The following is a 25948-nucleotide window of genomic DNA, read 5'->3' on the forward strand; positions in this document are numbered from 1 at the left end:
AGGATTTACTCTTTTTTTTTCTAGATTGAAAAAATAAAAAGAAACCAAAAACACTATTAAAAAAAGCCTCAGCATTTACATTGATAGAATATGTTGTTTAAAAAGTAGTACCTATATAGAAATACAAACACAGTGTCTCTTGTTTAGAAAATGCTGGCCAGCTCTGCCCCATTGGTTGGTTTTAGCTAACATTTTTTTTATACATGCCGCCCCTTTGGTTACATTGCAGGAAATAATATAAATCTACAACCATACACAATTATTACAAATGACAGCATTCATCAAGGCACTATTGCATGTGTAGATATCCTGCCCCTCAGCATTGATTACATGAAAGAAACTTCCTAATGACCTCTGTCCAACCAACACAGAACAATACTTGGCCTGATCTGAATACACCCTACATAATTGATAATGAGTCACAGCATTTTTGATCTCTCTATTTTGTGATGTCTACAAAAGCATTTGGGTATGAAAATCACATTCTGGTATCCAAGAGACATAATAGCTTAATAAAACTGTGCAACCAACAGACCAAACCCCCATCCCATTGCTCTACATTTTAGAGCCCGCTGCTGATCCCATGTTTAAATTTCTTACCTGCCTCTCTCACAATCCTCGTTTCTTCCGCTCGCTGAATTAACACGTAACCTACGTAATCACGTCAAGCGCCTTTTATACACTCCGCGTATGTATGAAACGCCGCCCTCGTCACCTTTGCCATGCCCCTAATCAATTGAAAAAGTAAATATGGCGTTAACTGTGTAGGTTCTGGAATCGCGCGAATATTCTCCGCGTAACCTACGTCAATACGTTGTTGGCATTCGCGACACTCCGCATATGCAATAATCCCCGCCCTCATCTCCGCCCCTGACGGGACATTTCCTCGTTTCCACGCCCCTAATCTCTGTGGGAAGGAAAGATGGCGATGTCACACGAGCGGGCACGGAGCTCTCATGGCGCAAGTGAAGGGACAGAGGCTGGACCGTCCCGATCCAGGCCTAAAAGATATAAAGCCACTAATATGGCGTTCGAAGAAATGGTGGAGTTGGTTTACATCATGAGGAGGAAGGATTATGATGGTGAATGTGGGCCCTACAAAACACCGAACCGTAGGAAGTCACACATAATGGACAAGGTGGCAAGGAGAATGAGGAGAATGTTTGGTGTCACCAGGTCAAAGGAGCAACTACGGAAGCGTTGGTCCGATTTAAAATTGAGGGAGCCACATCACATGAAGAAGATACTCAAAATTCTGCGTAAAAGTAAGTCCATATTATTTAAGGGGGGGGGGAAATGTCTGCAATAATGTGTTGACATGTATTTTTTCACATCTGCCTCCTTGGCCTGCTTGTACTTTTGAACACGTGTAGATACTGTATTGTGTTTATGTCAAATAACAACCTTAAACAAATTTTGTGAAATAGTAAACACGCGTAATATGACATTGTTTAGCAAAAATGTGACGTTACTCCAGGAACAACACACCTGGACATGGCTGACTGGCCCCAAACTTGGTTTTCCAACATTGTTGAATAGCAAAATCACAGAAATTAAATTGAGTGAATGTGACAGGCAAACAAGATTCATTCTCCAAAATGCAAATAAAGCTGATGTTTTAACATCTTGAAATGCAAAGCACCTGTGTCTCAAAAATCTAAGTATATTTATTTGGAGGGTCGACGAGAATTAATGTTTTGGGGTGACATCCATTTGTGTCACTTCTTTGCAAAAAAGGGGCAGGATCAGAGCTTGGCCTAGAACTACGCCAAAAATGGAGGATTGCTGAAAGAATAAACAACCAAAAATCATCATAAATGTATCGTCTATGCAATGTGTGCGATTTATGATATCCAATATCTGTGTGCTGATGAGTATACCTTTTGTTTTTTATTATTTCTTATAGGGGAAAGAAGACGCCAGCAATTGGAGGAGGCAGAGAGGGCCAGACACCCGGAAAATCAAACACCTCCACATGTTGAGCAGGAGGAGGCTGGGGAAGGAAGAGAGGAGGATGTGGAAGGAGAAGAGGATGTGGAAGGAGAAGAGGATGTGGAAGGAGAAGAGGATGTGGAAGGAGAAGAGGATGTGGAAGGAGAAGAGGATGTGGAAGGAGAAGAGGAAGGAAGAAAGGAGGAAGGAAGAGAGGAGGAAGAAGTTATTTTGGACTTAGAATTTATATCAGATGAAGGGCAAGTGGCGGAAGAACAATTTGGCGAATTGCAAGAAGGTGGATTGATGGATGAAGGAGGAGTCGAAGATGATGGGGAGGTGGTGGAAGAAGGAGGAGTGATAGAAGATGATGGGGAGGTGGTGGAAGAAGGAGGAGTGATAGAAGATGAAGAAATTGGGGATGTGGAAATTATCAGGCCATCAGGTCAGTGTCACCCCTATATTAATAGGGCCAAACATATGCAGATAGGCTGGAAATTATTTACATATTTTGAATGCCAATTTGTTTATTTTTAGGGGATGAAGATGGAGTAGCACATTTTTCACGTGCAAGTGCTTCTATCATTATACAGCAACTAATGGAGTGCAGCACGGAAATGGACATTATGCGGGAAAGGATGCTAGTCATGGAGCAGAATGTGCGAAATGTCATTTCAGAGTGTAGCACGGAAATGGAGAACATGCGACAAAGGATGCTAGTCATCGACCAAAATTACAAAAATATCATTGACATGATGGGCCGTGTCAAAGACTGAACCACAGAAGCCCATCCCCCGCCCATCCCCCGCCCACAAAACCCTTTTTAATTTTTGTACTTTATAATACGCCAAAATTTCTAAATGCACACACAGTGTGCCAATATGTGCTATCTGCCATCACAGACTATCTATTGTCTGTGCTTTGTGGGTACAAACCCCTCCTCGATCCTCAAGTAGTTGAGAGGAAGGGTTTGCTCCCACAAAACACAGACATTGATCACCCATGATGTCAGATAGCACATGTGGCCATTTGTCTGTTTAACCAATGACATTTGGCGAGTTTGCACTGAATGTGTGCATTTAGAAATTTTGGCGTGTTCCAGTGTGAAAGCACACCATCCATATGACTGACTGCTGTTCTTTTTTTAAATTTTTGTTTGGTGTTGATCTTTTTTGGTTTGTAAATGTTTCCAGTTTCAGATCACAAAACGAACAATAAATCTCACCTAAAGAAAGAAGTTAACTAATTTTGGTAAAAAATTAAAAAATTTTTGTGTTGTGTTAAAATCTTGTTGAAAAAATTAGACACAAACAAATGACAAGCCCAAAAATTCTTGCGTATAGTTTCAGTGAAATTATTCTTACATTGTGTTTCGATCATTATTATTGATAATCACTGTCAATAAAGACAAAAAAATAAATAATTAAAAGCCAATATTTTGTCTCAAGAATTTGCAGGAAATGTTTTCTGCCTAAAAATACACATTTCTTGTTAAAAAATGAATAAAATAAAAAAAAAAATATGAGACATCAAAAGCAGAAAAATGAGTGGCTTCTTATTTCTAGACTGAATACCCAGTTTGTAGATGAGTGAATAATGTGCAAATGTGGTTAGTTAATACATCTGAGTAAGTAAATCTGGCACTAGAAGTGCACTATTTTTGGAGATAACCTGGAAGACAGAAAAATAGAGAAAAAGCAGTAATGACAAACAACTGTATAAAGTCCAATGGTGTAATTATTTATTAGTTGTGAGAATATTCCTTTCTTTGGGGGCCGAATTAGAAAGAAATATGATCTGGCATAGCAATGGCCCCCCGACCCATGAAGTACTCAACATATTTGTCGCGTACCTCACGAGCAGATTGGGGGGCCAAGCCAGCGCGACCAGTGTCCAGGCCAGGAATGTTCTCTGAGGGTAGTCCTGCCTCAGAGCCCATGGAGGCTAGGTACGTCTGGGAGTGCCTGCGTAGAAAATTGTGCAAAATGCAGCAGGCAAATATAATGGTGTTCAATTTATATTCCGCCAAATGTATCGATGTCAGGAACAGGCGGAACCGGTTGCTGAGGATCCCAAAGGCATTCTCGACTACCCTCCGAGCCCTGGACAACCGAAAATTGAACACACTCCTCTCTAAGGTGAGGGTCCTCTGGGGAAAAGGCCGCATTAGGTGAGGTCCAAGGCCGAAAGCCTCGTCCGCTAGGAACACAAACGGAAGTCCTTCCACATTATCTTCATCTGGTGGCAATGCCAGACCACCAGTTTGGAGACGATCATAGAAATCAGTCCGTGCGAACACTCCCCCATCTGACATCTGGCCGTTCTTCCCCACGTCCACATATAGAAACTCATACTGTGCCGACACCACCGCCATCAACACGATACTATGATAACCCTTGTAATTATAATAGTAGGACCCCGAGTGGGGTGGGGGCACAATGCGGACGTGTTTCCCATCTATTGCTCCACCGCAGTTAGGAAAATCCCACCGCTCGGCAAATTGGGAAGCCACAGACTGCCATTCCTGTGGTGTGGAGGGTAGCTGTGGGGACAAACAAAAAAAGAGATTTAGTACTTTGGCACATAAACATTGCAAACATAATCCTACAAGCATCCTTGTGCAACTTTACATTTTTAAAATAGCATTTGCTAATTATGAAGGGAGAATTTCGGGGCACAAATATATAGGCCCACTTAATTAATAAGAGACTCCACAGCCCTCTGATGGGGACAAAAACACTTTGAAGGGGGGGTGGGGGGTGTTAAAACTGTTTTTAGAAAAAAAAAAAAAAAAGTGGCATGGTGGGGGTTGGCCCGAAGATAGCATGCTGGACAGGTTAATATTGGGTAAGATCAAAATATGCAGGTAGGCCAAAATAAAAAGAACATGTAAAAGCTGATATCAACATGCATAGTGAGAAAAGGGAACGTTAGTTAAACACACAGCATATCTGGGAAATAAAATAAAAAGTTAGTTTGCCACATTATTAAAGACACATTGTGAGGTTAAAATGAGGAAACTTACCTTCATATACTCCTCGTGCATAACTTTAATGATGGCAGCACACGTGTCCGGTATGATGACCCCAAGCGCCTGCGGAGAGATGCCTGTCGAGAACTTGAGGTCCTGCAGGCTCCTCCCAGTCGCCAGGTACCGCAACGTGGCAATAAGCCTCTGCTCGGCCGTGATGGCTTGGCGCATCACAGTGTCCTGCCTCGTGATATAGGGGGACAGAAGATCCAGCAGACTGTTGAATACGGGGTCCGTCATGCGGAGAAAATTCCTATAGTCATTAGGATTATTCTCCTGGAGTTCCCTAAGCAGAGGCATATGTGAGAACTGGTCACGCTGGCGCAACCAATTCTTGGTCCAGAAACGCCTCCGCCCCCTGTTTCTGGCCAAAGTACTGGAATAATGAACATATCCAGCAGCCATCCCATAAACAGCACCAACTCGCGAAAATTGACGCTGCTGCTCCATCATGGCTTCAAACCGGCCGGCTGGTCAGTCAAGAACACACTCCAACAGAAAGCACAATCAAATCCAGCGGTACCTGCAAAGAACGCACGACACACAGATACGAACGCACAGTACGAATCTGCTAAGCAGAACGAACTGCACGCCTGTACCCGAATGCCAACTACGTACCCACAAGCACACGCACTGAACGAGAAAATACTACCTGCTAAAGCCTGGAGACCGAGAAGCGCGAATCAGCTCTAACCAAACCTTCACTAACACGAGCAAAGCCGTAACTAGCAAAAGCGGAACAGAGGGCGTCGCCATTGACTTTGGCCTTTCCCTTTATAGTGACGTCAAACGTGGATTACGTGCACGCGTTCAGGTCCGCAGGGAAATATCGTCCGCTGGTGTGTACAAGCCAGCGGGCCAAATGAAAAAACAGCCTTGTACGCCGGAAACAGCCCGTCGGACATTTCGAACGGACATGTTTGCTCGTGAGTACTCGGCCTTACTCTAATGTTCCAGTCGCTCAATAGACTTTTACATGGTATAATGGAATCTTTATATTTCACTGTAGAATTTTCCAAAGTTTTAGCAAGACATGAAGCTGAAAGTGTTTGCAAATATGCAATTCAATAAGGCGGTCCAGTTTTACCTGCATTTTTATCAAATTCAGAGTAATGTACTATAATCTAAATAAAAAAGAGCTAAAAAGCCAATCCACCAATATGGAATATGTTATATGAAACCCACAAAATACAAAACTCTTCCCTTACAAACTATTCATAAGGTTAGACTTAAGAAGATCAGATGTTGCCCTCTGAATAGGTGTGGGTGCACCTACATGGAAATGTCAATATGCTCCATAGGAAAACCTAATAGGCTTTTGTTGGTGGTCCTTCAGTATGTTTTGAAATGTAAATCTGTGATATTTTGTTTTTGGTGTTCTACTTATTCTCTGATTTTCAGTTTAGCTTGCACTCTTGCTTTGTGCTCTGTTGCCTCTATTCCTTCTCCTTCATTCACAACTCCATATTTTGCTTGCTCTTTCTTACTATGAAACTGATTTGCTTGATTTGATCTTTCCGCTTCAAAACAGGGCTACCAGTTTTGCCCTCACCTTGAGTGATTGGTTATGTTATTCTACTATATTGTACAGCCTATATCAGGTATGGGTGCTTCTGCTCTATTTATTATGAGATGTTTTGGATTACCTTTTATCCATGCCAATCATCCACCCAGTTTTTATTGCTGGGGACAGTCTTCGGTCTATACCAGCTTACATATATCTTTGTTTGTGTGAAGAACCTTCTTTAGCCTCTGTGCCTCAAATGATCTCATACTATCAGTTGGCATCTGTAAAAACATTTGTTGCTTACATTTGTGAACATCACTGACTATTTTTTATTTATTTTTTGGTCTGGGAGATGATCTTTCTTTGGAGGCTGTGGGTGGAAAGGGGTTGGAGAAGGGTACCCTTTAGCTTATGGAGATGCACTTTATAATACCAAACTCTGCATAGGGTGCAGGGAAGTGAACTGCTATTTCTCACCAACAGTCTCTGACCCAAGCCCTAAACCCTATGAGACTGCCTAAATGTACAGCAAATCTTGCTTTGACTCTCACTACACTACCCTGCGTTTGTCTTTCTAAGTTCAGTATATGAGTGATTTGTTGTATCTGCAGCCTCTTACTGCTTTCTGCCTTTCTAAGTGTATTTCTGTGATTGGTTGTGACTAGTCGACACAATGGGGGTTATTTACGAGCGGCAAACCCACTATGCGCTACAAGTGCAAACTACAAGTGCAAAGTGCACTTCAAATTGCACTGAAAGTGAACTTGGAAATGCAGTCGCTGTAAATCTGAGGGGTAGATCTGAAATGAGGGGAAGCCCTGCTGATTTTTTTATCCAATCACGTGCAAGCTAAAATGCTGTTTTTATTTTCCTTGCATGTCTCCCTCAGATCTACAGCGACTGCACTTCCAAGTGCACTTTCATTGCAATTTCAAGTGCACTTTGCACTTGTAGTTTGCACTTGTAGTGCAAGGTGGATTTGCCTTTCATAAATAACATACTTTGTCACGCTTGTGGGATTTGCCTTCTTTGTAGCCAGTAAGTCCCTATTTATGACTGACAACTTAATCCTGTTCCTCTTCCCTATTTATGACTGACTACTTCCTCTTTTCGAATGTATTCAACATCAACTTGCTTTTGGTTCTCATGTGAAGCCGTGTTGTATTTTTTAAGTTGACATTTACTAAATTGATGGAACAAATAAAGCTGTAGAAAATGATTATTAGTTATACTTATTTATACATGTTCCCTATGGAAAAACAATACCCTACAGAGGTCAGAGGTTCTCAGCTTTCCTTTGTTGCCAGTTGCCTACTTGTTTTTAGAGGTACACGTTTTCATGCTTTCCTTCATTGGTTGGTATGACACATGGAATAAGCATGTCCACATCAGGTGACCTGCAAGGGAGCTCTTTTACCTGATAAATGTATATATTGCTGTCTATGCAGTTTGGAAATGTATTCAGCCTTGCCACACACCCAGGTTGATGACATCACTTTCATTGTTACATTTAAAGAATGCAAGAGGAGGGAGGGTGTCTATTCTCCTCCTTCATTCAGCTCACTAGACAATGAAGGTACAGCAAATGGGGAGTATATTGGTGGAATTTTGAAGGCACCAAAAAGATTTTACAACCATTAAAATACAAAAAGCTTATCGTACATCATATTTAAAAAAAGTACAAACATTTAAAAACATAGAAGTCCCTTGTGCGAATTGATCACATGTATGAATACATTTATACCCCGAAGAGCCACATTGAAATTCTATATGTGGGGATGTGTTCCGACGCGTTTCAACTTCCGTTGTCTTCCTCAGGGAGTAATACAAATAGGGTAGATTCTACAAGAGATCACTATATTAACAAGCTGATATACAAGTATAATTAAGGATGAGCCGAACACCCCTCGGCTCAGTTCGCACTAGAACTTGCGAACAGGCAAAGAATTTGTTCGAACACGTGAACACCGTTAAAGTCTATGGGACACGAACATAAAAAAACAAAAGTGCTAATTTTAAAGGCTTATATGCAAGGTATTGTCATATAAAGTGTTTGGGGACATGGGTCCTGCCCCAGGGGACATGTATCAATGCAAAAAAAGTTTTAAAAAGAGCCAATTTTTTCGGGAAGCAGTGATTTTAATAATGCTTAAAGTGAAACAATAAAAGTGAAATATTCCTTTAAATTTCATGCCTGGGGGTGTTTATAGTATGCCTGTAAAGTGCCGCATTTTTCCCTTGTTTAGAACAGTCCCGCAACAAAATGACATTTCTATAGGAAAAAAAAGTAATTTAAAACTTCTCGCGGCTGTAATGAATTGTCGGGGCCTGGCAATCTAGATAAAACTCATTACCAGGCCCTTTGGGAACCTCGAACCAAACTTTAAAAAAATTGCATGGGGGTCCCCCCAAATTCCATACCAGGCCCTTCAGGTCTGGTATGGATATTAAGGGGCCATTTTTAAAACGTTTTATTTGAATTGATACATGTCCCCTGGGGCAGGACCCGGGTTCCCAAACACTTTTTATGACAATACCATGCATATAAGCCTTTTAAAATGAACACTTTTTATTTTTCATGTTAATCTCCCATAGACTTTTAAATGGTGATCCACGGCCTTCGAATTTGCCGCAAACGCATAATGTTCGCTATTCAGTGAACAGGCGAACACCCAATGTTCGAGTCAAACTTGCGTTCAATTCGAACATCAGGCTCATCCCTAAGTATAATATGTATACTGTAGGCTAATAAAATTGCAAGAGGCTGATAAAATTCTGCAAGAGGCTGATAAAATTAAATTCAGGTTCTTTAACTAGTTTAAAAAAATACATTTATTTGTTAATGAACACATCTTTGTTTTATAACTACTTGGAAATTTGATATAACTGGTAATCATTTCAAAATGAAATAAACTGCTTCGACTAGGGAGGCACTTTAAAATCATGGTGCGGCACTTCCAATAAACTCAATAAAGTGCTTTCATTAGGTATCTGTAACGTTAAGCCTTTGCACGTTTACTGTGTCTCTGATTTTCTATCTAAAAGTGTTGATGGATCTTTGTTGTATTTTGTCTCTACTGGTTATATGTCATTTGAACTAAGAAAAATCTTTGTAGAAGAATGGTTTGTGCATGTATTTGGCATGAAAAGCAAAACGACACTATCTTTTGTATTTAAATTATTGTTATTAACAGACAGCACAGCTAGTTAATCAAACTTTTAATATGGTGCGTACTGGTACACATATTTAGTATTTTTTCTATACAGTACAGTACATTTCATTTAGATTAAATAAAACCCTTTTACCTTGCTGCTATATTACATATGGCAGATTTTTGTTATAAATAGACCTTTTCAGTGTTGGAAAGATATACTTGAACAATGCACTTCAAATACCACATCGATATTATAGGTCACACAAAGTAATGGTGTGAGCAATAAAACTTGCCACAGAAGGGAATTCAGAGACAGATGAGGTGTTGGGAATTCTATAATATGTTTGAATAAGGGAAAGAAGCAGAGGTGATAATAATTTGTCACATCAATTTGTCACAGGTCTAATACTTTGTTCTTTTATAGTAACTTCCATTTGTTATTGGGTTTTCAAGCTCAGAGAAATATATACGCTATCATCAATGTTATCAAAATTAAAAATATCATCAATGTCCTTCTGAAAATGCTAGTTGCCTGGCCGTAGTGTTGATCGAATGGCTTATATGAAAAAAAGGAAATTAGTAACCCATGACATGTATGTATAATGTAGCTATTGAAATCAGTCAGTGCTCCCTGTTTGCATAATTATGGTTTAGTTTTGAGTAAAGTGGGTAGAACTTAAAGGCTCAGTTCACTTTTACATAAAAAATAATAAATGCACATCTTTTTGCAGGTAAAAAATGTGCATGTATTATTTTTATAACAGGAGCCTGGAAAGCATTTCACCCACGATCAGCAGACTGTGGGTGCAATGCCAGGCTCCTGTTACACACTGCCTGTTGCCTGTAGCTCTGTACAGGATGGAAAAAATCAAAGGTCGCAGCAGGGTCCCTCAGGGAAAGCGGCTTTCCGTGGGGGCACCTGATAAGGAGAAGAGGCTTGGAGCACTGGCGAGGGACCCCAGAAGTGGAGGATCGGGGCCTCTCTGTGCAAAACTTTTGCAACGGGCAGGTAAGTATGTTTGTTATTTTTATTTGTTTACAACAACTTTAACCACTTCCCGACGTGTTTATGTACATTTATGGTGGCAGGTTGGGTCCCCTGTGTGAATCGCCGTACCTATACATCGGCTTCTTTAAGAGCCATAGCAGATGCACATTGGCCAATCAGTATACACTTATTGCGATATTTTTTTACAAAAAATATGTAGAAGAATACATATTGGCCTAAACTGCTGAACACACTTTTAAAAAAAAAAAAAAATTGTATAATTATTATAGCAAAAATAAAAAATATATTTATTTTTTTCAAAATTATTGCTCTTTTTTTGTTTATAGCACAAAAAAAAAAAAACACAGAGGTGATCAAATACCACCAAAAGAAAGCTCTATTTATGGGAACAAAAGGAGTTACATTTTGTTTGGGTACAGCGTCGTATAACCGCGCAATTGTCAACTACAGGCATACCCCACTTTTAAGTACACAATGGGGCTTATTTACTATCGCTGGAAAGTGCAAAATCAGGCTCACATAGATAGCATAGAAACCAATGAGCTTCTAACCCAGCTAGTTCAATTAAGCCTGTTAATAAAACCTGGAAGCTCATAGGTTTCTATGCAGAAGTGAGCCTGATTTTGGACTATCCAGCGATAGTAAATAAACCCCATTGCATACTTAAAAGTGGGGTATGCCTGTAAAGCCACGCAGTGCCGTATCGCAAAAAATGGCCTGGGAATTAAGGGGGAGATTCCTTCCGGGGCTTAAGTGGTTAAGTAACTTAAAGAGGTTGTAAAGGTTTTTTTGGTGTTTTGTTTTTTTAAATAACAAACATATACTTACCTCCTCTGTGCAAGGGTTTTGCACAGAGGGGTCCGATCCTCCTCTTCTGGGGTCTCCCAGTGGTGCTCCTGGCTCTGCCTCTTCTCGAGTTCCCCCACGGAGAGCCGATTTCCATTGGGGCACTCTTACGAGCACACTCGGTGTCACTGGTTTTTATTGACAGCAGCAGGAGCCAATGCTCCTGCTGCTATCAATCCAGGCAACGAGGACCCAAGACAGTGGCTGGGATGCTCTGCTTGTCCCAGTCGCTGGAACAATCAGGTTCAGGTAAGTATAAGGGGGCTCTGCACTATAAAAGTTTTTTCTGAGAAGATGAAGAGACTGCACAAATACCACAAAAGACTTCAAGCTGTCATTGATGTTAAAGGGGGCAATACACTGTATTATGAACTGGGGTATTAAATGTTTTGATCAGTTTCATTTGGGTAGTTTCTGATAGTTTATGATTTTAAAAGAGTAAACACAGTTGATTGATAATAAATGGCTTCAGCCAAACACTAACCATGAGTGACAGAACAGTTTTTGTTTATTATTCATAGTCTCTCAAAAATGGCCAAGAAATCATACATTATGCCAGGGTATGTAAACTTATGAGCACAACTGTAAATGCAGGAAAAAGTAATCTGAGAAAAATTGTTTTACATTTCTCTGCAATTAAATAAAACAAATATGTAAGGGAAGTATGAATAAAGCCTTAGTGTGTTATGATTTAATTGCATTTTTGCATACTGTACTTCAAATTCATTTAATGCTTCAGTTCACTCAAAACACCTGAGATTATTCATTGGTCTCACACTTTTCAATTTAGTTGGTGTAATTACCTAGGTTGAATGTACAATGAAGATACATTATTATTACATGTGAAGAGCAGATGTGCAATTTTGTACAGAATTTTTAACAAAGAAATATACATACAAGCAAAAATAACATCTAAAAATAGTGAGGGATCATATTTGCTTATAAATAATAGAAGAATTTGCTGAAGCCCTTGCTGTGACCCCAAATAACATGTGTGCATACAAATGGTTGTCTATTTTTGTTTCCAATGAACCATTTTGAAGCCATGTCTTTGTGATAAGGTTGTATCTGTCAATAGAATTCTATAGGGATTTGCAAACAAATGAAAATATATAGATGTGTTAACCCCTTCAGCTCCTGCACCTGTTTACCCTTTATGGATCAGAGCATCCATCTTGCGATCCAACTTGTAAAGGGAGGGGTCTGTACGTGCTGACGTCATGCAGCTTAGCCGGAACGGCGGCAATTGGAGTGTGTTTGCCTTGTTGTATTTTATGCATTCTACGTGGATTATGTACTTTTATATGCTTAACAGCTCATTTAAAAAAAAAATCACTACACTATAAATTATTGTTGTGGGCTCCATGGTGTGAGCTTTATATACAGAGAAATTATCACCGCTTTCTAGGTTTTGGATGCTGAGGAATCGCTGGTGATATCTCATCAATCTGGTGAGTGTTTTTAACCACTTCCCTACCGGCCCATAGTAAAATGACATCCACAAAGAACCTCTGCCGTTCAGAGTGGACGTCATATGACGTCCTGGGCTTTCCGGGTGGATATCTGAATGATGCCTGCGGCTAGAGGCATCATTCAGATATCCTTCTCTTGTGCCGGCGATTCTGCACAACGTAAGAACAATCATAGCGGCGGTTCCGCCGCTAGATCGTTCTTACAGGCGGCGGGAGGGGACATCCCCCCTCCCGCCGCCATCCGGTGCTTCTCCGGGCTCTCCCGTGCCATCGGGGGCCCGGAGAACGAATCGTCCGGCGCTCGCAGGAAGCATAGAGATGACTGGCCAGTCATCTCTATGACCGTCGGAGGACCCGGGCGCGATGTGATGACGTCACGCCCGGGTCCCGTAAGTAAACAAAGCCGGGATTGCGGCTGCTAAGCAACGGTAAACATGAGATCTGTGAATTTTTTTTCACGATCTCATGCTTTCAGGCCTGGAGGAGAGATGTGAGGTCTTATTGACCCCGTATCTCTCCATAAAGAGTACCTGTCACACACATTCCTATTACAAGGGATGTTTACATTCCTTGTAATAGGAATAAAAGTGATAATAAAAAAAAAAAAGTGTAAAAAAAGAAATAAATATGTAAAAAAAAAAAAAAGAAATACATTTTTTTTTTAACGCCCCTGTCCCCAGTAGCTTGCGCGCAGAAGCGAACGCACACGCAAGTCCCGCCGACATATGTAAACGCCCTTTAAACCACATATGTGAGGTATCGCTGCGTGCGCTAGAGTGCCAGCAACAATTCTAGCACTAGATCTCCTCTGTAAATCTAAACTGGTAACCTGTAAAAATGTTCAAAGCTTTGCCTATGGAGATTTTTAAGTAACGAAGTTTGGCGCCATTCCACGAGTGTGCGCAATTTTAAAGCGTGACATGTTAGGTATCTATTTACTCGGTGTAACATAATCTTTCATATTTTACAAAAAAATTGGGCTAACTTTACTGTTTTGTTATTTTTTTAATTCATGAAACAATTTTTTTCCAAAAAAAAGGCGTTTGAAAAATTATTGCGCAAATACCGTGCAAGATAAAACGTTTCAATGACCGTCGTTTTATTCCCTAGGGTGTCTGCTAAAAAAACATATATAATGTTTGGGGGTTCTGCGTAATTTTCTAGCAAAAAAATGATGATTTGTACATGTAGGGGAGAAGTGCCAGAATAGGCCTGGTATGGATGTGTGTATAAAAGCCCTGTATGGAAGAGGTTAAGAGGTGGAGGTTTGGTGCACTACTCGTGACAGAGTGTTTCTTTTTGCACCTTGGGACTTTTGCATGTTTTTCTTGAGAAAGAAGATTGCTGTTTATCTATATATTTTTTTGAGACTTTTTTTTTTGCACTACAAGCACCTTTATAAGGATTACTTGCCGTACGCAAAAACATACTATAACAGTGAATATTTGCTACTACCACCAAGATCTGCACCCGCGGCAGCTCAGCCAGGGCCCTCGCCCGGGGCTTTTAATAATAGGATACTTACCTGTCCTGGAATCCAGCGATGTCGGCACCCCAGCAGATGTTTTAATCGGCTCTCAGGTGCTGCCGCCGCAATAGCCAGTAAGCGTAATCGACAGCAAAGCCTTGTGGCTTCACAGTCGATTTCTTGCTGCGCATTGCGTAGCGTGCTGTGCTCTCTTACTGTCCTGGTTGTGGTGAAAGGAGAAGGGAGGAGGAGGGGGGGCAGACTTCTCACGTACCTCCGATGGAAGTGTAAACGGGTACCTGCTCCCCCTGAAAAGGGCCAAATGTGTCACCGAAGGGGGGAGCAGGTAAGTGGAGCTTTCACTTTTAGGTAGAACTCTGCTTGACGAAGCCCCAATGGACAAAACATGTAGGGACTACGTATGATCCTCTCAGCCCACAACTGATGCAACCACCACTTTGGAATCACCCTACCGCAAATTGATTCAGTAATTTTGCTCTAGTTTTATTAATTTTGTATAATCAACTAATACAATGTATTGTATATTTTTTACTAAATGGTAATTGAGTCTTCCATTGCTATAGTCCCGTCTTCTTTCTTTTGTTCTCTAATTCAATTTTGGGATGAGGTGCATTACATTAGGTGTCTACCGATAGCCAGACCATAAAAATTCTATTGTAAAGTCTTGTTTTTTTTTTCTATAAAAATAACAAACATGTCATACTTGCAGTTTTTAGACAGAGTAGCCCAGATCCTCCTCTTCTAGGGTTCCTCTTTGACACTCCTGATCCCTCCCTCCTGTTGCGTGCCCCCACAGCAAGCAGTTTGTTTCTTCGTCAGACCTAATTGGATTGACTACAAGGCAGTCTAATATACCCTACACAACCTGGGGCAGGATCGAGAACTACCAGCAGACTTAAAGATCCGCCCCGGGAAACTTATGAGCCTGGCCATGGAGTATTTTAAATACCTGCTTTGATTCACTAAATGTGAGTTGCCAATTCATTGTGTTTTTATTGCTGCACTTAGTCTGGCGCCCCTTCTGTTCCCTTTTGGTATCTACTGAGTTGCTTCACTCCAAGGGTGCTGCCGCAGGTACTCTGATCCACCATTCTTCTACTCATTATAATCCCATATGGACTTTTATGAACTTATACAGAGACTCTGGGTTTAATAGCCCTCCAGCACCATTTGCATTGTTTGTTAATCACAGTTGGTGACTGTGGAGGGGATATCTGCATGTAAACTCACCTGCAACATAGACTAATATGACTGATAATATGAGGGACCCTCTGTTCTCTTGACAGCACTGTGGAAGATTTATGAGCTGTATAAATGTATAATAATTATATGTGACTGTGGAGGGGCATTAGGAAGTGTAAGTTCCGTTGCATCAGAAACAGATGTGACTGGCACAGTGTTCTCTGTACAGAACTGTGAAATATGTAAGAGCTATATAAATATATAAATAGAACAGTTTGTAACTGTAGTAGGGACATTGGAATTTAAGTTCTTTTGGTGCAGAGACTGATAGGAATGGCTAATTTTTACACCATAAATTGTTAAATAATGGAACATGACAAGTTTATATCATTCTAAACACTGAGGCCCCATACACACGAGAGGATTTATCCGCGGATACGGTTTCAGCAGATTTCTATGCGATGGCGTGTACACACCATCGCATTGAAATCCGCGCCGAAATCCTCTGGCGATGACGCGTCGCGCCGTCGCCGCGATTATGACGCGGCGACGGGGGCGACGCTGTCATATAAGGAATTCCACGCATGCGTCAAATCATTACGACGCGTGCGGGGAATCCCTTTGGACGGATGGATCCGGTGAGTCTGTACAGACGAGCGGATCCATCCGTGGGATCCGATTCCAGCGGATAGATATTCTGTGCATGTCGACAAATATTTATCTGCTGGAATTCGGAAATATCCGCGGATAAATATCCGCCGGAGTGTACACACCATAGAATCTATCCGCTGAAACCCATTCGATGGGATTTATCTGCGGATAGATTCTATCGTGTGTACGGGGCCTGAGTGTAAATATTAGTAGCCTGCTGAAATTAGACAGTACTGGCAACTCACTCTCTCATACCTCATACTGGTCTGCTCCTTCTCTCACTGATGTTTTACTATACTGATTTGTCCCACCTCAGGAAAAGCAGCTGGGAGGTGTTAAAATCTAATTTCATTAATGTACCTGTAACAGTTGGCTTCGTGCTGCTCTCCTGCAGGGAACCATTGCCTAATGGGTGCCTAATGGGCTCACAGTGTTCTGCTCTCTCCTGTACAACAGGAATCATAGCCTTCAGAGAAAACTAAGCGACCAGCTATGTCTATAAAATGAAAGGTCAGGCAATGAATAAGTGCTCACAAAAGTGTTAATTTCTGCCACCCCCAGGCCTGCCATCAGCTTAGCAGTGTAGAGCACTACCATGCTGTCTGAGAGGGGAGCATGCAGTTTTCAGGAACTGGTGTTTAAGGCCCTTTGGGACTTGGGGGCCTGAGACAAATGCCAGGTTTGTCCACCTAAATGCGAATCATGCCAATAAGCAGTAGTATAACTACCATGGTTTACCTAGAAGGGGCATAATCTAATACCTCTCTAACTTCTACCAAGGGGGTCACTTTGGATTAGTAATGTGTATGAAAAAGCTTCCTGCGGCTTATTACAAAGGGATGGAGGCTTCCATTATTTATAGTCAAGGAAAAAAGAATCGTCCGCTCCAGGTGTGTGCAATGACCCTATTGGAACCAAGTAGGAATGCTAGCCCCAGCCCGCCTCTGTGGAATACTTGGAAAAAGAAGAAATGGCTGCACATCCAAATGTTTCATGTGCCTTTATTAAAAATCACTAGGATACACCAGGGACACCAGATATTTAGTCACGTAGACGCGTTTCACACATCCAACCTGTGCTTAATTACTACCAAATGATTAAGTACAGGTTGGATGTGTAAAACGCTTTTACGTGACTAAATATCTGGTGTATCCTGGTGATTTTTATTAGAGGCATGCTGTTTTGGAACCTTTGGAGGTGCAGTCATTTCTTTTTTACCCTACACTATTTATAGTGTAGGGTAACGGCTACTGTAAATCTCTACGGTAACAATACCAGACCACCTTTCCAGCCAGTAACCTCTACACAGAAGAATGCTCCTAACCATTAGCATTTAGAGAATTCATCAGCAGTACAAACCAGAAGGCCGGTTCACAACGGTTTTCGCAATGGAATATAGTATCTGTTTCTGTTAGATTGAGCTGAATTTGGTGACATTTATTTCACAGTGTCACACATGACCAGCCATCTTAGTTCTACTTTGTTGAATTGTGTGAAATTGATTCTAGCAAGATCTGATAGGTGTAGCTACTCGTAATGTCATTGTTAAGGGCTACCAAGTGTGCCTGAAGTGGCCTGTGGTATGCCATACATCACACTAGGTAATAGGTATTGGATAGTGTTTATATACTAAATAAAGGAAAACAATACATTCTCTTGGGCTTAGCTTATATTATTATGGCTTTTAAAACAGGTTAAAATGTGTTAATTAACATAACAAGAGTGCACACACACAGCAACAGCTAAGAAACCTTCTGTAGCCTAAACACTCCTTGCAGATTGTTTGCTGATAAAATGGCTTGTGATGTGACTTCTAGTCATAAAAATAGCATGGTAGATTATAGTTTCCAAGCAACACCCTGACCTCCGTAGTTGTTGAAAACACTTTAGCTTTTTAGCAGGATTTGTACATGATCAGATTTTTTAAATGTTCTGTGACCTTCACAGATACCACATGGGGTTTATGACAACAGAGATCTGGAGGAGTTGGTTATATTAGATGAATAATGCACTAGATTTTCTGTAGTGTATGTGGTGCAGATATAGCTCCCGTTCTCTAGAACCACATTCCTATCTTTAGATACTTTCTCAAATGTCTAAGTTACAGTTATTTCCTCTGTAATCGCTTATATTTGAACTCCCCCTGTGCCCTTCTACTTTTAAAAATAGAAAAAGAAAACCCCTGATTTTCAAAATGTTATCAGCTTGGGTAAAACACCAACTGTTTCCCTTTTAGATATAAGACTTAACTTAGTTACTGTTTATTTATTTTCAAACTGCAGCTTAAAGGGGTTGTAAAGGTAAAAATAAATTCCCCATAATAGCTTCCTTTACCTTCACTTACCTCATCCTTCGATTTTGCTTTTAAATGTCCTTATTTCTTCTGAGAAATCCTCACTTCCTGTTCTTCTGTCTGTAACTCCACTCAGTAATGCAAGGCTTTCTCCCTGGTGTGTAGAAAGCCTTTTGAGGGGGGAGGGGATGAGCAGGAGTGTCAGGACGCCCACTAACACACAGCTCCTTTCTCTATCTGCAAAGTAGAGAGTGTCCTGACTTGCCTGCTCTCCCCCTCCCCCCTCAAGAGGCTTTCTCCACACCAGGGAGAAAGTGTTGCATTACTGTGTGTAGTTACAGACAGAAGAACAGGAAGTGAGGATTTCTCAGAAGAAATAAGGACATTTAAAAGCAAAATTAAAGGATGAGGTAAGTGAAGGATGACTGCACTAAGGTAAAGGAAGCTATTTAGGGGAAAAAAATTGCTTTACAACCCCTTTAAGTGTGGGCCATAGGATAAGGCCACGGGTCAGCCTCCAACCATTTGCATTACACATTCTTCATCAAGCAACTGTTGCCATAAACCTTCTACAAACTCTGCTTCTGATCACTGCCTTCAGTTTTCTTGGCATATTTGGTAGACTTGACACGTGGGCCTAGAAAATGGGATTTAGAAAGTTCCAAAGACACAAATACTTAATTTGGGAAATTTAGGACACTAGGTTAAAGGGATTGTTATGCTAAAATGTAATAAAAAAAAAACATGTCTGTGCAGTGGAATTGAACAGAGTGATCGTGAATGTCCTCTTCTTCCCCCGCCAATGCTCCTGGCCCCTCCTTTCTGACAAGTGCCTCCAAGGGAAGCCACTTGTGCATGCTCGCTCCTGAGGCTCACTGCTGCAGCCATTGACACTCGGCCCCGCTCCCTTGTCACTGGCTTTGATTGAAGCAGCGGGACCCCATGACTCTGGGTGCCCCAGCAAAGCCAGTGAGATCTGGAAATGATGGGAGAGAGGAGCTGCAGATGTGCACATCGCTGGATCGAATGAGCGCTCAGGTAGGTAAAAGGAGGTGAGGTGGGATGCTAATGTATAAACATTTTTTACCTTAAGGGCTCTTTCACACATGCGGACCGTTCAGGTCCGCCAGTCAGTTTTTCGGGTGGACCTAAACGGATGCTCTATGCACCTCTATGGAGCGACGGATGTCAGCGGTGACATGTCCGCTGACATCTGATCTGTTCCGATCCGCTAAATGCAGATGTATTAAAACGATATTTTCCATCCGTCTGGCAAATCGGATGAAAACAGACAGATGTCTGTTTTTATACAATCTCCCATACAGGAGAGCGGGGCTCTAACTGGTCCTTCCCTGCACAGTGAGAAGAGATGGACCTTTTATCAACTGATGCAGCAGGCATCAACAGATCGATCCCGGCTGAGCAAGCGGAGTCCATTAAAATGGACAGCCCCATGTGAAAGGGGCCTAATGCAAGGAACACATTAAGGTAAAAAATATTTAACCTTTAGAACCACTTTAAAGGACTGGGAGACCATGGGGTGGTTCATATTAACACACCAACCCCTTTTTATCTCTTCCAGCATAGATTTTCACTCTTTAAAACATTTTTACAATGCCACTACATCTCTGTACAATGAGAGGTAAAGATGCAATCACAGAAATAAAGGCATACAATACAATATTTAGATGGAAGAAGGACTGCTGGTGATAGCTTAACATCTATTGAGATATAAAAGCTTTCTAGAAAACATGGGTTTTTCAGGGAGTGTACGCAGACTAAAATTTGACTCGTATAATAAAAGAATAGGTACAGTACAACATGATATGTTGGTAGGAGGGAGATAGTTTTGATCACCCAACTTCATCCCATACTTTTTTTGTAGTTCTGTATAGAATAAAGGCTAACAGCTTTTGGGAAAAAATAAATACACATATTTCTGCATCGCACCCGTGATCAGTGGTGCAATGCCAGGATCCTGCAGACAAGCCCTTCAGCTTTCAGCACATATATCCAATATCAGCTGACTGTTTACAAGCTACAGGGCTTGTGAAAGACTATGGAAGTGCTCATCAACGCCCTTGGAGTCAATTGAGAACCACAAGCCATCAGCCGCAATGTTTGATGGTACTTGTAGTTCTCTCATTCACAGATCACTGTAAATGAATGTCACGTCTGTGTAGGTGTGCATATAGTCACACTGGTCTAAATTTATGCTAGGGAATTACTGTATGAGTAAAGTTTCATGCATTTAAACATTTTCTTCAAAAGAAAGATAAAAGCTGCTGCATGCAACTTATTATGACTTCTTGCATGCTACTTATAATCTATTAAATGTATAACACAGCAGAGTAACACCTGCATTATTTTTTCTTTTTTATCTGTAGGACCCAAATCAATTTCACAGTCGCCATAGACTTCACAGCATCAAATGGTAAGAATATGTATTGCGCATGCCTCATTTTATGGCACTAAATTCCAAAGTACAGTATCTAAATATTTGAACTTCTATAAAATCATGCAAAGTGCATAACTAAGCTAAAGCAGAACTCTTCTTATTGGTTAGAATATGGAAAGGTTTGAACCCTTGTCAGATTTCAAAGTTGTTTGAGTCCATATTGGGGAGATTCTTCTGATTTTTTGTGATCACCACAATGAGATTTTCCCTAAATTGCTGTGTAATCACTGGGGTATGAAGTAAAGAGAACTTCTCCAACAGAGAAATATAAAGCAATATTGTATTGTAATTAAAGTGTGTGTAAAAGTTTATACCATTGTAAGATTTAATTGCTGTCTGCATTTCTATTGAAGAAATGTCTCTCCCTTTGTGTGGTCACCACCGTGAGATTTTCCCTAACCTGTTGTGTTAGTGGAACATGAGGTGGAACTTCTACAACAGTCAATCAGAAAGCAATAAAACAACTTTTTTGCTGTCTGTGTTCCTATTATGTGGTCATCAGGATGTAATCCCCACAATAGGGAGATAGAAGTAGTATCCTGATTGAGATTCTAATCCTTCCCCCTCAAGAAAAACTGTGATTTTTTTTGCTGTCTGTGTTGTGTTTCTATTGCTGACATTTCTCAACGTTTGTGCTTTTGATATAACATAATATTGTTTTCTCGCTATTGCTAATTAAAGTGTTCCTAAACCCAGGACCCTTCATTCACTATATCTGGTCTCCCACAGTGCATTGAACATTGAAATGTAATAGATTTAGTAAATAAACTGCTAAATTCCTTTTCTCATCAGCAGTATATAGTCAGTGTCCAGCCAAGCACTAGTTAAAGCTTGTAGGAGGAGTTTTTATTCTCCTCTGACTGTTCTATGAGACTGCAGGACACCTGACCCTCTGTCTGGACAGTGCCGATTGGCCCTTAGCTGATCACATGCACCCTAGCAAAATAAAATAAAAACTCTCTAGCAATACACACCAAACTGAGCATGTGCAGAGTGCCCCCCCCCCCAAGGCTCTGTACTATCAGGAGATGGATTGTGGACTGTGGAAGAAGGGGAGGATCAGAGAGAACAGGATCAAACAGCCTTTTTACACAATGGTTCAGGATTAAAACCTTAGGTTCCACAGTGAGTATAACAAGTAGGCTGTACTGCATATACAGACTGATTTTACTGTTGTGGGTTTAGTAACACTTTAATCATTTTAAAATAATTTTCAGCTACATCAAGGTCCGAAACCCTTTCTTTTTCTTTACTTTCAAAATAAATCAATCCCAACTGAAGATTTCTTAAGAACTACTACTTGGAATTATGCATTTTTGTTTTTTCTGGAATTGTTTAACCCCCCTGGCGGTATTCCCGAGTCTGACTCGGGGTTAGATTTTCATGCTGCGAGCAGTAACCCCGAGTCAGACTCGGGCTCGCCTCGCTGGATCCACAGGCACTGTTTACTTACCTTGTCCCTGGATCCAGCGATGCCACCGCGCTGTGTGAGCGAGCGGGTGCTCGCTCGATTCACACAGCGTCCTCCTGTGCCGCTGTTCTCCGTTCCCTGCGACGTTACGACGCACGGAAGCGGAGAACGGCGCCAAATTCAAAAACGTAAACAAACACATTACATACAGTATACTGTAATCCCCCCCTTGTCCCTAGTGGTCTGCGCAGTGCCCTACATGTACTTTTATATAATAAAAACCTTTCTTTCTGCCTGCAAACTGTAGATTGTCCATAGCAACCAAAAGTGTCTTTTTATGTCAAAAATGGTTTTAGAGCAGCTAAAAAAACAGCGATAATAAATTATAATCACTTGCATAATTGTGCGATAGCAATTTGTGGGGAAATTCGTCATAAAAAAAAAAAATAATGATAGCGACAATTCTGCAACTGAGCAAATTTCAGTGATTTTGAGATGATTACATTTATATTATTACTTGTTATAATTATTTATAATTATTTATTATATTATAATTTATAATTTTGTTTTAAAAAAAAATTCATACCCGGGATGCCTATTAGAATCTTGTTTGGTCAGATTTAAGTGAGTTATTTCTAAAAATTAAAGGCCTACAGTATAAAACACCAAATTTCCTTGCAAATAATGGTACCGCTTTCAGCATGTTTTTTCTGAAAGAATCATACCGCCAGGGAGGTTAATAAACCGTATGTGTTAAAAAATTCCAGAAATAATAGAATATACTGACTGGACTATGAACACGATATAGAAATGCATGTTATATTTGTAATTTTAATGACATAGCTTGGCATTACAAAGAAGACTTTATATACTAAACATTTATTATTCCAATGAAGAATAGTGTCTTGGTATTCCTGACTTTCTGTACAGATTTGCGACCAGTTCTAGAATGTGTATTGGCTGTAGAAAGTCTAATGCCCCGTACACACGATCGGAAATTCCGACAGCAAAAGTCCGATGTGAGCTTTTGAACGGAAATTCCTACCGTGTGTATGCTCCGTCACACTTTTGCTGGTCGGAATTTCCACCAACAAAAGATTGAGAGCTGGTTCCGATCGTCTGTAGCAATTCCGACACGCAAAATTCAGACGCATGCTCGGAAACAATTCGACGCATGCTCGGAAGCATTGAACTTAATTTTCTCGGCTCGTCGTAGTGTTGTACGTCACTGCGTTCTTGACAGATGAAAGTTCAGAGAACTTTTGTGTGACCGTGTGTGTATGCAAGCAAAGCTTGAGTGGAACTCCAAGGTTTTTCCGACGGAAAATCCAATCGTGTGTACGCGGCATCAGTGTTTCACCAAAACAGGGTTGCTGGCTCACATCAGCCTCTTTGGGAGTCGAACATCATACTGCTGAACAATACCTTTCAAAGAATCTTCTCTGCTCTACTGACTGATCTACATCCAACAAGTACAGAAACCCACCAAGCAGAAAAGAATGTTAAAGATTAAAAAAAAGCCATTATCTTTATAATGCCTAAAATCGGCAGCCAGGAAGTCAGTATTAAATATGCTTTTCACACAGTTGTTAAGTCCATATTACAGAACCATTAAGAATAGTGGTAAGTAGTTAGTGTGAAGTCCAATGAAGTTTATTAAGGTTTTAAGGTTTGCTTATTCAGCCAGACTGAATTTGTTAAATAATGATAAAATATTTTTCAGTAACATTAAATTTAGACTAAATAGAAATGGGGAAATTTAACTATAATTGTGCACAATATATTATATGTGCCTTATTATAGGCTTACCTATAGGTAAAAGTCAGAGATGTTGGGGTTTTCTTCCACTTTAAAGTGACAATTAGCACTTCTATTAGGATTTATGTTAAACGCAGGGGCGGACAGACCATTCGGGCACTCGGAATCAGTAGGGGGCCCCATTAGAGGCTGCACATGTGTCATATGAGGGCAGTATATTTATCAGACATATTATTTAGACAGGAATGTGGGCCAGACCGGGGCCTGGCAGAAGTGTGAAGGGAGCCCAGGATAGAAGCAGATAAGGAGACAGGACGAGCGGTGAACTGCCGGTGATGGTGAAGGGAGCAAGGGAGGAGGTGGTGGCGGCACCCGACCCAGTGCCGAAAGTAGCTTACCTGTGCAGTAGTAGCGGAGCGGGGTGGTGTCCTGAGCTCTGATCGTTCCTCAATACATGCAGCTGGTGATGGAGCTGGCAGGAAGGTGAGAGGACTCCCTGACTGTTTGACAGGACCCTCTTTCCCTCCCCCACTCTCTGTCTCATCCCTCCTCTCGTTAACCTTCCTCTCTCTCTCACCCCCTTTCTGTCTCCCCCTTTTTGTCTATTACCCCCTCTCTGTCTCTTACCCCCTCTCTGTCTCTTACCCCCTCTCTGTCTCTTACCCCCTCTCTGTCTCTCACCTCCTCTCTGTCTCTCACCCCCCCTCTCTCACACACATCCTCTCTGTCTCGCACCCCCACCCCAATCTTTCTTACCCCCTCTCTCTCATCCCATCCCTCCCCCTTTCTGCCCCCTCTCTCTCTCCCCTCCTCCCCCTACTTCTCACCTCCCTCTCCCCTTCTCAAACTATTTTCTACTTTCCCATCTCTCTTTCCCCCCTATTCCAACCTCTCCTCCTCCTCCTCTCTGTCCCTCCTCCCACCATCTGTCTCTTTCCTTCCACTCCCTCTTACTCTCTTCGTTTCTAATAGGAATTGCTGGCATATTTCAGGTTCTCAGTAAGAAATGCATTCTGTCAGTAGATTTTCCAAATTTTGTCAGTAAAGAAAAACCAACTCAATTAACCTTTTAGTCATCTGACATCTTTACCACACTATGTAATCAGCAGGCGCTACCTACAGCCTGCAAAAATCACACCCAATGTTTGCCGCTCTGGTATTAGGGTCCAAATTACGATCTTGCACACAGGCCCACTGTTTTCATAAAATGCCCTTGGATGCATCATAAAGATGGCTGCCACTAAGGATGAGCTCAGGCGTCTTTGCAAACTCGCACGTGCAGAGTCCCTCAGGAAGTCAGAACTGCGCTTCGCTAATCGCAGGCAGTGAGACATTTTTCCGATCCGAGGCTGCAGAGATGAGGAAATCTCTCACTGCCTGTGATTAGTGCAGCGCAGTGTCGACTTCCTGGCGGGCTCTGCACGTGTGGGTTGCAAACATGCCTGAGCTTATCCTTAGCTGCCACATGGCAGCCACCTTTAAACCTGTAAGTGCCCAGCAGCTTCTATAGAAAGAATCTGGGAACTCCCATGCAGTCTATGCTGCGGTAGATATTTAAATTCTACCACTATGCAGCAATATGTAGGTTGGGCTTTGGGTGGGTGTGGCTTGAGTGTGAATACAAGGGGCCCCGTGATCTTCTATTGCCCTAGGTCCCCATGAGTTGTCAGTCCACCATCATTTAAGCATTTACAAAAAAAAAATGGAGTTGAATGGTACTTTAAAAGCTTCACTTTATTTGTAATTTTATGGTG

The 25948-nt window shown here is 41.3% G+C and overlaps 1 protein-coding gene across 1 annotated transcript in view; it reads left to right on the plus strand.

Moving 5' to 3' along the window:
- CPNE8 (copine 8) overlaps nt 1-25948 on the plus strand; it is a 335485-nt gene that overhangs the window by 273258 nt on the left and 36279 nt on the right. Inside the window, exon 14 of the mRNA XM_040343623.1 lies at nt 20955-21001. Within this exon, the coding sequence (XP_040199557.1) occupies nt 20955-21001 (47 nt within the window). The remainder of the gene's footprint in view (nt 1-20954; nt 21002-25948) is intronic.

This window comes from Rana temporaria, chromosome 3, assembly GCF_905171775.1.
Source record: "Rana temporaria chromosome 3, aRanTem1.1, whole genome shotgun sequence".
Lineage (NCBI taxonomy): Eukaryota > Metazoa > Chordata > Amphibia > Anura > Ranidae > Rana > Rana temporaria.